Source organism: Coregonus clupeaformis, unplaced genomic scaffold (genome assembly GCF_020615455.1).
Source record: "Coregonus clupeaformis isolate EN_2021a unplaced genomic scaffold, ASM2061545v1 scaf0700, whole genome shotgun sequence".
NCBI classification, from domain to species: domain Eukaryota; kingdom Metazoa; phylum Chordata; class Actinopteri; order Salmoniformes; family Salmonidae; genus Coregonus; species Coregonus clupeaformis.
This window is the reverse complement of record NW_025534155.1, coordinates 58,039-70,407: the sequence shown is the minus strand read 5'-3', so window position 1 is coordinate 70,407 and position 12,369 is coordinate 58,039. Positions and strand designations below refer to the sequence as shown.

The following is a 12,369-nucleotide window of genomic DNA, read 5'->3' as shown; positions in this document are numbered from 1 at the left end:
ATCATTGACAAGATCCTCCCGTGTAGTTCTGGGCTGATTCCTAGCCGTTCTCATGATCATTGCAACTCCACGAGGTGAGATCTTGCATGGAGCCCCAGACTAAGGGAGATTGACAGTTCTTTTGTGTTTCTTCCATTTGCGAATAATCACACCAACTGTTGTTGGCGATGGTCTTGTAGCCCATTCCAGCCTTGTGTAGGTCTACAATCTTGTCCCTGACATCCTTGGAGAGCTCTTTGGTCTTGGCAATGGTGGAGAGTTTGGAATCTGATTGATTGATTGCTTCTGTGGACAGGTGTCTTTTTATACAGGTAACAAGCTGAGATTAGGAGCACTCCCTTTAAGAGTGTGCTCCTAATCTCAGCTCGTTACCTGTATAAAAGAGTCCTGGGAGCCAGAAATCTTTCTGATTGAGAGGGGGTCAAATACTTATTTACCTCATTAAAATGCAAATCAATTTATAACATTTTTGACATGCGTTTTTTTATATTTTTGTTGTTGTTATTCTGTCTCTCACTGTTCAAATAAACCCACCATTAAAATTATAGACTGATCATTTCTTTGTCAGTGGGCAAACGTACAAAATCAGCAGGGGATCAAATACTTTTTTCCCTCACTGTATACATATGAGATGAGTAGTGCAAGATATGTAAACATTATTAAAGTGACTTGTGTTCCATTTCTTAAAGTGGCCAGTGATTTCAATAGGCAGCAGCAGCCTCTAATGTGGTAGTGATTGCTATTTAACAGTCTGATGGCCTTGAGATAGAAGCTGTTTTTCATTCTCTCTGTCCCAGCTTTGATGCACCTGTACTGACCTCGCCTTCTGGATGATAGCGGGGGGAACAGGCAGTGGCTCGGGTGGTTGATGTCCTTGATGATCTTTTTGGCCTTCCTGTGACATCGGGTGTTGTATGTGTCTTGGAGGGCGGGTAGTTTGCCCCCGGTAATGCGTTCGGCAGACCGCACCACCCTCTGGAGAGCCCTGCGGTTGTGGGCGGTGCAGTTGCCGTACCAGGCGGTGATACAGCCCGACAGGATGCTCAGTATAGATGTTATGGTGGCAGCTGCAGAGAAGTACTTGGGTGTATGAGATTTTACTGCAGAAGAGGTAAGGTGTGTTGAACGATGCTGTCCCATCCTCCCAGGCTGCCGGCCTGGTGTAGGATCAGATAAAGCCAAGTAGTGGACAAGTGGTGAGGTTTTAATCGGTGTGGGGTCCTTTTCCCTTCCTTTTTTGTGTCACAAAGTGTAATGAATTCACACTCCAGAACAGTAGGCGGAAACACAGGGCTAGATAAGAGGATTTGATGAATAGGGACGCCGTGACCTGCGTCACACTCCAGTACAGTGGTGGTGTGTAGAAGGGAGATTCCAAGATGTGGGAAGTGTGCAGGAGGGCATGGGATGGAGGATTGTGTAGTTTTGGTGGATAAAGTTGTGTGTGTCAACTGTAGGGGTGCCCATGTTGCTGGGGATCGGAAGTGTCAGGTGTGAGAGAGGCAGGTTGAGTTGGCTAGAGTCAGAGTAGTGCAGAAGGTGTCGTATGCTGAGGCAGTGAAGAAAGTAGAGGAGGATGGGTCAAGGGTGAGGGATCCTTAGAGGATACCTATGAGTAGTAGATCTGTGCCAGAACAGAGGGATAGGCCAATGAGTGACATATGCTTCAGTAAGGTTGGCTTCTTAATGTTCATAGCAATGGTTATCAACTGTACCGCAGAAATAGAACGTAAATCACAGAAAATAGATGTTGTAGTGGCAGCTGCAGAGAAGTATTTGGGCATACAAGATTTGACTTCAGAAGAGTTACAGGGTGTGTTGAGTGGTGGTGTCCCGTCCTCCCAGGCCATTGGCATGGTGCAGGATCAGATATGGTCAAAGTAGTGGAATGGGGTAGGGGGGTTTTAATGAGCGTGTGGTTAGTTGGAAGTGTGTTTTTTTTAAATAATTATTTTAAATGTTATTTGTATTTATTTTTTGGTTTTCCTTTTCCCTTTTTCCCATTTCGTATCAGAAAGTATAATGAATTTATATTATAGTCCAGTTGGGGTCGGTAATGCAACATATTGGATGCCAACCGCAGTTAAACTCCAAAGAAGAAGAAGAACGTCACAAAGTGTTCCACAAAATTTCGAAACGCGTTTGACATACTCAGATTGTCCCTCTCTTCGTGCAGTATAAACTACGGACCCCCACCCATGCTTCTTTTTCACAACAAACATTCTGAAAATGAAATAGCGATGAATGCGGAAAATTATGGACAAAAAAGTACTTTGAGCTGTTGTGATTTGCCCTGGTTAACGCTAGAATTCGTGTCAACAATCTAGCCAACTTCATAGCCTCCCTCGACAGTCTGCACTAGCTGTAGCTAGCTAAATGTATTTTTCCTGGGAGTGTTAAGCTTTCATATATACAGTCATTGGTTAAGATAGCTAGCTATTAATTAAGTAATTTAGCTCAATCGATGTTAGTTTTTATCTATCTAACTAGGTAACTAGCTATAAGATAGCAACTCACCAGAAGACATCCCAAAGATTAGTATGAGATAAGTCTTCATCCCTTCTCAAGATGTTTGCAGAGCTCAACAGTATTCTCAATACCAGTCCCGACAGCTTCAAGCAGGTAACCCTAACCTCACCCCTAACCATAACCAATTTCAATCCCTATGCCTAATCCTAACCTTTGTGGATTGATGTCTGCAGGGAGAGTTTATCTTGGTGTCTGACAGACAGACAGACGCGTCCTTCCTCATTCACCATTTCCTCTCCCTTTATTTACGAGGTGAGGCTCTATGTGCGTGATGTCCAGTTGACTGATACTTGTCCATAACACTGTGCCCTGTATTACTGCTCTATTACTGTTGTTGACTGTAGTGTGAGGTGAAAAACAATGATTGTCAGTAATAGAGGGAACATATGGGGCCAAGTTGTGCACTGCTTTGATGTACTCTCATAAGTGGTAAAAAATGAAATCTGGCGAGGCCAGACGTGCTCAGAAGTTTGTGTGTGTGATTTACAGCGGGCTGTAAGGTGTGTTTCCTGGGTCTTGTGCAGTCCTTCAGTCACTACAGTGCAATCAGTCAACGTTTGGTGAGTATACTTATCCTCCAAAACGCTGGGTTAAACTTTCCCCCAGCCACTCTTATACATACTGTGCAAGTCAATATGTGTCTTTACAGTTGTGTATGATTTGCTGTTGCTTGGTGGAGATGTATTAACTACATTTTGTATGGGTTCTTTCACTGTGTTACATGTTAATCAGGGTGTGAGTTTGACCCAGGCTAGGGAGAAAGGGCAGCTGGTGTTCTTAGAGGGACTGAAGGAATCCTTGGGGGTACTGCTTCAGAGGGAGGCCAGTAAAGGAACCCGAGCAGTGGACTTCCTCAGGTACCTGTCTGTAGCGTTGTTTTCTCTGACTCTGAATAAGCCTACTCCTGGACTAAAAAGCATGTTCATTCAGTGCAGAAGCTCCATTGAAAGTGCTTTTTGGTCCTGGAATATCATAGACTTTATCTGGTTCCGGGAATCCAACCTGTATTGTTTGACACAGCCACTCATACACCTTTTCTCTTTTCTCTGATGTAACCAAAGCAGTTGATGATAATATGAATCTGAAAATATCTCTTCCCCCTTCAATTATCTCCCCCTCTGTCCCCTTTCTTTCTTTGTCTCTTTCTCCCTGTCTCTCTGTTCCCCTCCACCTCTCCACAGAGATCCCAGTTCTGGCCTGCGGAGTCTATATGACTTTGTGCGGGACAATGTAAGGGGGGCTGTGGGGGGAGGTGGTGGTGAGGAGTGGGGTCCCCCTGTGCTCCTGGTGGATGACCTCAGTGTGGTCCTGAGTCTGGGGGTCAGTGTTGGAGCGGCGCTGGACTTCAGTCATTACTGCAGAGCCACTGTCTGCTCCGAGCTGCAGGTCAGATAATACAGTATATCACATTTCACATGTACATTTTAGTCATTTAGCAGACGCGCTTATCCAGAGCAACTTACAGGTAGTGCATTTATCTTAAGAAAGCTAGGTGGGACAACCACATTACAGTCATAGTGAGTAAATTTTTCCTCAAAGTAGCTACCAGCAAAGTCAGAGCTAGTAAGGGGAGAAAAAAGTCAAGTGCGAGTGTTAGTTCACAAAATTATGTGGGATGATTTAAGATACTCTTTGAAGAGGTAGGGTTTTAGATGTTTTCGGAAGATTGCATCAGGGGGAAGCTGGTTCCACCATTGGGGTGCCAGGACAGAGAACAGCTTGGACTGGGCTGAGCGGGAGTTGCTCTCCCGTAGGGGTGGGAGGACCAAGAGACCAGAGGAGGCAGAACGGAGTGCTCGGGTTGGAGTGTAGGGTTTGAGCATAGCCTGAAGGTAGAGAGGGGCAGTTCCTCTTGCTGCTCCGTAGGCAAGTACCATGATTTTGTAGTGGATGCGAGCTTTGACTGGAAGCCAGTGGAGTGTGCGGAAGAGCGGTGTGACATGGGAGGCGCACGGTATCACAAGCTCACTGTCTCTCCATCGTCTGACTCTGTTCAAATAATCTCACACATTCCTCCTCTATATCTACTATTCCTTTTCTCTTTGATCTGCAGGGCAGCATGGTGATGTTAGTGCGATGTGAGGCGGAAGAGGAGGAGGAGGAGAGTGATGACGATGGCTCAGAGCGGCTCCTGAGGGGCCTTACACACCAGTGCAGCCTCACACTCCAAGTACAGGGTCTCCCCACCGGCTACTGCAGGGACATCCACGGACAAGTCAGATGGATTACATTATTTGTGTGTGTGAGAGTGAGAAAAAGAGAAAGAGAAAGAGATTGAGTGTTATGTGCAGTAGAAAACTGTTAAACTGCATTAAGCTGAACCGTACTGTGTGTGTTTCAGGTGGAAGTGTGCTGGCGAGGACAATGTGACAGGCAGCAGACCCAGAAGAAACTCTTCCAGTACAAGGTCCACGACAAGGGGGCTTACTTTTTCGCCAGGGGGACGTCCAGTGCAGTCCTTTAACCCCTCAATGGATCCCTTCTGCCTCCCTTCTCAGTGTCGACCCCCAGTCCCTTACCTCTTTCAGTCACATGGCTCCCTGGGCTCAACCATAGAGAATGATAGAGGCCTGTAGTGGCCAAAAGGCTGTATTAGCATGGGCAGCTATTGGGCTTCCACCATTTTAAAGTAGTCAACCTCATGAGACTTCCAACTTCATTGGCTGATCGCTCCTGGTGACCCTGTTGGAGTCATGTCCAACCGGGTTATCAGGAGGGATCAGCCAATCATGAAGAAGAAAATTGACTACTTCAAAATGGAGATTGCCTCAATGGCGCTGCCTATGCTGTCACATGTTATATTGGCACAGATACAAAGATGAGTCCTCTATCTATTTCTATGGGCTCAACACACAGGCCAGGAGGTTTGCAATTTAGGACAACAAAGATGCTGGATTATGGTCATGATCATGAAACAGGTTGGGATCAGTTTTGAACTGAAGATGTGGTATTGAATTGAACATTGGATTTCCGCTTTAGAACCAACCGGGCACATGCATTGCAAAGCTGATATAGGAAGCCTGAGTGAATAGGTAATTTCTCAAGCGACATGGGCACTGACCTGACTAGGTTGCACTTGTGTTATACATAAAAAAACAATAAACAGCACATTTAAGAGAGAAGAAATACCAGTGTATGCGTTGTCGGTCATGAAGATAAAATACTGTGTGATTTGGTATTTTATTAGGATCCCCATTAGCTGTTGAAAAAGCAGCAGCTACTCTTCCTTGGGTCCACACAAAACATGAAACATGACATAATACAGAACATTAATTGTCAAGAACAGCTAAAGGACAGAACTACATATATATTTTTTAAAGGCACATGTAGCCTACAAATCAATACATACACACAAACTATCTAGGTCAAATAGGGGAGAGGCGTTGTGCCATGAGGTGTTGCTTTATCTGTTTTTTGAAACCAGGTTTGCTGTTTATTTGAGCAATATGAGATGGAACGGAGTTCCATGCAATAATGGCTCTATATAATACTGTACGCTTTCTTGAATTTGTTCTGGATTTGGGGACTGTGAAAAGACGTGTGTGTGTCAGAGCTGTGTTTAAGTTGACTGCAAACCTACATATCAATACATACAAACTATCTAGGTCAAATAGGGGAGAGGTGTTGTGCCATGAGGTGTTGCTTTATCTGTTTTTTGAAACCAGGTTTGCTGTTTATTTGAGCAATATGAGATGGAACGGAGTTCCATGCAATAATGGCTCTATATAATACTGTACGCTTTCTTGAATTTGTTCTGGATTTGGGGACTGTGAAAAGACGTGTGTGTGTCAGAGCTGTGTTTAAGTTGACTGCAAACAATAATTAAAACGCGTTTTCAATAATATCCAGCGGGTGTCGCTATAGCCACATGCTTTGCTGTCTTGGATGAGGTAAAGGGTGAGAGGTCGAAGTGGACATTTCACGCTGCTGCTGAAAATACACAGTGGTGACATGGTCCTGTTGATACAGTCAGTTTTTCCAGTTAGCTAGCTAAATCCTAGCTACTATAATAAGGAGGTTAAGACGGTACACGACTAGCTCCTGGATAGCAGGACCAGCACTCTCGACGAAGACACGAGAAAGTTATTCAGCCAGGCAAGTCAAGTGTAACGTAGTAGCTAGCTAGTCAACTAGCTAACGTTGGCTTTGGTGTGTGTTAACTTAGGTAGCTCATTGACTCGATTAGCTAGCAAAGCGGCCCAAATTAATGTGTTAAGCAAGCTAGCTAGCTAATGAAGTTAGACGGGTAGAATCTAGGTTGAAAATAAAAAAAATTCGACCTAGGGTAGAACTTCTCTGGGTTTGGCGGGGGGATGAACACTGAACGCGGGACTCGCGATGAGGTGTTCTTTGGTGGTAGCAATTAGCTAGCCAGCCAAGATAACTTAACTGTTAGCTATTGACAGACGATGTCACTGGCATCACTCGGCAAATCGCTAGCTAATGTGATTAGCTTATTGCTAGCTGCCTGCCCTACTATCAGCGTAAGGTCAACAACCCTGCCTTGCTGTCATGGATACGTCGCTGGTGTTGGTTGGCATCAGACAGACAGCAATGTTAGCAAGCATTTACCATATCTACTAACAGTAGAAGCTAGCTAATGTTCGCATCATCCGTTATCTAACGACGTTAAGCTTGAGTCAAGCGTTGAAGCTGATCTTACAACAACGTTCCATTTTGCAGAATTATCGATAAAAATTGTTTGTTGTATATGGTAATACGAAGGAAGTATATAGCTACTAGTTGGTGGCTAGGTAGTGGAATTCAAATTAAGTTACCCTGTATTCGCTAACAGGTGCTACTTAGCTAGCTAACGTTAGCTAAGTAGCACCTGTTAAAGCTAACGCTACTGGTGACTCGTTTGACAGCCGACAGCTCGCCCTCAGGAGGCCTGTGTGTGAAGTTTGTTCGCATGGCAGAAAACGAACACCATTTCTTCACCCATCTTATTAAATACCATTAATCTAAGCATTGGGCAAACTTTTTACGCAATTCATTATTGATTTGAATGAGATCACGTGTAGGGATATTTATTGCGTTGCATGCAACTGTGTTGCATCACAATCACCACCCTTACCTACTGTGTCAGACGAGGCCGGTTGACAGTGTTACTGAATTCTGTATTAGCAGTAATAACTATAATTGGTAACAAATTGTGAAATTAAAATGTAATAGCAGTCAAGCTGCTTGCACACTAAAATAACTATAACTGGTAACAAATTGTGAAATTAAAAATTTAGTAGCAGTCAAGCTTCTTGCATACTAAAATACATAATTAAGGAGGCAAAACGTGATTTTGTTCACAATGGAAATCAGTTTTTAATAGGCATATTGCAAAAACATTTTAAAAGAGAAAGTGATAAATCCGTCGATGCAGTAATAGATGGAAAATGCAAAGAACCCCTCTTTCCCTTTTCTGCCCAACATATGTACCGGTATGAGCATAGTGGGCAATATGAGGTGGACACTGGCCATTAACTTTTTATCTGTCTGAGGAATTTCTTGTTACAGAGCTGCACCACACCAGTTGGTTAACGTTGACCAAATGCAATTTGATTGGTCAACAGCTACACATGAAGTAACTGTATTTGTACCTTTCTGTTACAAATTGCTTTGACATAGAAAACGGTCTGTTTATAGGCCTGGCCCAAACTTGTGTGCTCTGTCACCTCTGGCTGCATTGCAAATGGCCCAACAAAATACTTTTAGGGGCTAGTCAGCCCTCCCCAAGTTGAGGTGCCAAAACTTGTTAAGCACTTGGTTTACCATAAAGTGGTTGAATACTTATTGACTCAAGACATTTCAGCTTTTCATGTTTTATAAATTTGTAAACATTTCAAAAAACATAATTGTGTATTGTGTGTGAGGCCAGTGTATTGTGTGTAGGCCCCCCTTTCTGAAGGCACTGTATATAATATGCATCTTAGGGCTGGGAATTGCCAAGGACCTCACGATAAGAGGGTTCTTGCTGGCGTTGGGAAAACATACAACAGGAGCTACAGGATAATACTTTCCTTACATAGGTGAAACTGTAGTGGGGTACTATTTATCTCATGCATTAGTGTTGGAGGGCGAAAAAAATCAATAGTTACATATAGGGATATTATTTTTGACAATCTATCATATAGGTTTGACTATCACAATATTATTTTTGGGCTAGTTTGTGGTACCTGCACCAAACTCCAGTATTTTTCCTTCATAGCGTGTTCTCAATCTTTTTAAATAGGGAGCCAATTTGTTTTCAGTGCTTATTTCCATGACTGATCAAAACTTATCTCATGGCTCGCTCTTGTCCCTCTGCAGCAGACATAGGGTGAGCAATATGCTTGGAACATCAAATTGCAATAAAATCACAGAATCGAATCGCAATAAATACACTACCAGTCAAAACTTTGGACACACCTACTCATTCAAAGGTTTTTATTTATTTGTACGATTTTTTACATTGTAGAATAATAGTGAAGACATCAAAACTATGGAATCATATAGTAACCCAAAAAGTGTTAAACAAATCAAAATATATTTTATGTTTGAGATTCCTCAAATAGCCACCCTTTGCCTTGATGACAGCTTTGCACACTCTTGGCATTCTCTCAACCAACTTTATGAGGTCAGTCACCTCGAATGCATTTCAATTAACAGGAGTGCCTTCTTAAAAGTTAATTTGTGGAATTTCTTTCCTTCTTAATACGTTTGAGCCAATCAGTTGTGTTGTGACAAGGTAGGGGGGTGTACAGAATATAGCCCTATTTGGTAAAAGACCAAGTCCATATTATGGCAAGAACACCTCAAAATAGCAAAGAGAAACGACAGTCCATCATTACTTTAAGACATGAAGGTCGGTCAATCCGGAAAATTTCAAGAACTTTGAAAGTTTCTTCAAGTGCAGTCGCAAAAACCATCAAGCGCTATAATGAAACTGGCTCTCATGAGGACCACCACAGGAATGGAAGACCCAGAGTTACCTCTGCTGCAGAGGATAAGCTCATTAGAGTTACCAGCCTCAGACATTGCAGCCCAACTAAATGCTTCACAGAGTTCAAGTCACAGACACATCTCAACATCAACTGTTCAGAGGGGACTGTGTGAATCAGGCCTTCATGGATGAATTATTGCAAAGAAACCATTACTAAAGGACAGCAATAATAAGAAGAGACCTGCTTGGGCCAAGAAACACGCAGTGGACATTAGATAGGTGGAAATTTGTCCTTTGGTCTGCAGTCCAAATAGGAGATTTTTGGTTCCAACCACCGTGTCTTTGTGGGTGAACAGATTATCTCCATGACGGGTAGTTCCAACCATAAAGCATGGAGGAGGAGGTGTTATGGTGTGGGGGTGCTTTACTGGTGACACTCTGTGATTTATTTAGAAGTCAAGGCATACTTAACCAGCATGGCTACCACAGCATTCTGCAGCGATACGCCATCCCATCTGGTTTGGGCTTAGTGGGACTCTCATTTGTTTTTCAACATGACAATGACCCAACACACCTCCAGTCTGTGTAAGGGCTATTTTACCAAGAAGGAGAGTGATGAAGTGCTGCATCAGATGACCTGGCCTCCACAATCCCCCGACCTCAACCCAATTGAGATGGTTTGGGATGAGTCGGATGGCAGAGTGAAGGAAAAGCAGCCAACAAGTGCTCAGCGTATGTGGGAACACCAAGACTGTTGGAAAAGCATTCCAGGTGAAGCTGGTTGAGAGAATGCCAAGAGTGTGCCAAGCTGTCGTCATGGCAAAGGGTGGCTATTTGAAGAATCTCAAATATAAAATATATTTGGATTTGTTTAACAATTTTCCATATGTGTTATTTCATAGTTTTGATGTCTTCACTATTATTCTACAATGTAGAAAATAGTAAAAATAAAGAAAACCCTTGAATGAGTAGGGTGTGTCCAAACTTTTGACTGGTACTGTATCTTATCGGCACCTAAGTAGCATGATAACTATTCCTTTACCCCCAGTCCGTATAGGCTACTCATAAATCCACCCAGAAACAGTATTTCATGTCTGTCGGCTGGAGGGACTCACTGGTCACTCTGTCAGGGATCAGCTAGATTCCGCTGCGGGCAGATAAAACATTTTCTTGAGCGAATGTTCCAGCCCCCAGACCATAATAAATAAATAAATAAATAAATAAATAAATAAATAATTTGTAGACTGCAAATTGACCGCAAGAAGGCCAAACAGATATATTTGACTAAAACCAAGCTTACATTTGTATTCGATCACGTGTCTCTCTATGCGTGGGAATACTTGAACAGATTTCCAAAATTAAAATCACATGGTGCTGATTTTCTGGTGTTTTTAGTATTTTATGTCCAACCAATGAAAATGTAAAATAAATTATATATATACACACACACACACAATATAAATATACACACACAATATAAATGCAACATGTAAAGTGTTGGTCCCATGTTTCATGAGGTGAAATAAAAGAAACGTTTGTGGTCATACGCACATCCTTAAAAACATAGGTGCTGGGCTAATAAAGAATACTAGTAAAGAACAAGAAGGCCCGCACACTGTTAAAGCTCCCATTTCACTGCTTTATTGACAACGTTTCGATCCAAAAACGGATCTTAGTCAGGTCAAACAAACTGAGTGCTCGCTTCTCAAAATATACGCATTTCACCTCACATGACCATTACGCACATGATGCATGGTGGTTGTGGAAACAATTCAGTTCACTTTTGTGCACGATCAATCATACTTAATCACAGAGGTACATATGGGTCGTAAAGGATTATATACATACATACAAATGGGTTCAAGTTAAAACCTAGTCAACAGTAAAAAAGTTTGTTAGAAAGTGTTGGAATACCCGCCCATACGACCATTACGCTGCAGGGGAGGCACGAAGGTGGCCGTAGATATAATTCCAGTGATCTATTTCAAAAACAACTTGTGTATCTCTAATAATTTGACATCAATGAGATGGGCACATGTAGTAGTTACATAATCTAATATATATGTACAAAATGACCAAGTAGGAGACCTGGAAGGCAAGATAAATCAAAATGATATTCATGTAAGAAATGGTCTGCTATCAAACTCTTGGTTCAGACCTTTAGGAGACATGGTGCACAAACAGTGAATCCAATACAATCCCCCCCCCCCCTCCTGGGAGTCTTAAATAAAATATCCCAGAAACTTACCATACGCACAAAAGGCTTATTTCTCTCAAATTTTGCACAAAAATTTGTTTACATTACTGTTAGTGAGCATTTCTTCTTTGCCAAGATAATCCATCCACCTGGCAGGTGTGGCATATCAAGAAGCTGATTAAACAGCATGATCATTACACAGGTGCACCTTGTGCTGGGGACAATTAAATGCCACTCTAAAATGTGCAGCTTTCTCACACAACACAATGCCACAGGTGTCTCAAGTTTTGAGGAGCGTGCAATTGGCATGCTGACTGCAGGAATGTCCACCAGAGCTGTTGCCAGAGAATTGAAAGTTAATTTCGCTACTCGGTTGTTTTATGAGAATCTGGCAGTACGTCCAACCGGCCTCAGAACTGCAGACCATGCGGCAGGTAGCTTAGTGGTTAAGAGCGTTGTGCCAGTAACTGAAAGGTCGCTGGTTCTAATCCCTGAGCCGACTAGGTGAAAAAATCTGTCTGTGCCCTTGAGCAAGGCACTTAACCCTAATTGCTCCTGTAAGTCGCTCTGGATAAGAGCGTCTGCTAAATGACTAAAATGGCAAATGTAATGTGTATGGTGTCGTGTGGGTGAACGGATTGCTGATGTCAACTTTGTGAAAAGAGTGCCCCATGGTGGCGGTGGGGTTATGGTATGGGCAGGCATAAGCTACGGACAACAAACACAA

At 42.8% G+C, this 12,369-nt stretch overlaps 1 protein-coding gene across 2 annotated transcripts; it reads left to right on the top strand.

The window, feature by feature from the left end:
- Nucleotides 1-2,135: 2,135 nt before the first annotated feature.
- Nucleotides 2,136-5,153, top strand: LOC121543139 (elongator complex protein 6). Of its 2 annotated transcripts, none has more exons than XM_045216385.1 (7): nt 2,136-2,622; nt 2,703-2,781; nt 3,019-3,089; nt 3,280-3,386; nt 3,711-3,915; nt 4,583-4,744; nt 4,871-5,153. In XM_045216385.1, the coding sequence occupies exons 1-7, from the start codon at nt 2,569-2,571 to the stop codon at nt 4,991-4,993; spliced, it is 801 nt and encodes a 266-aa protein (XP_045072320.1). In that variant the 5' UTR covers nt 2,136-2,568; the 3' UTR covers nt 4,994-5,153. The 2 variants fall into 2 exon arrangements, with proteins under 2 accessions (XP_045072320.1, XP_041708779.2); XM_041852845.2 differs by having other exon boundaries at nt 2,138-2,622; nt 3,262-3,386.
- Nucleotides 5,154-12,369: the final 7,216 nt, after the last annotated feature.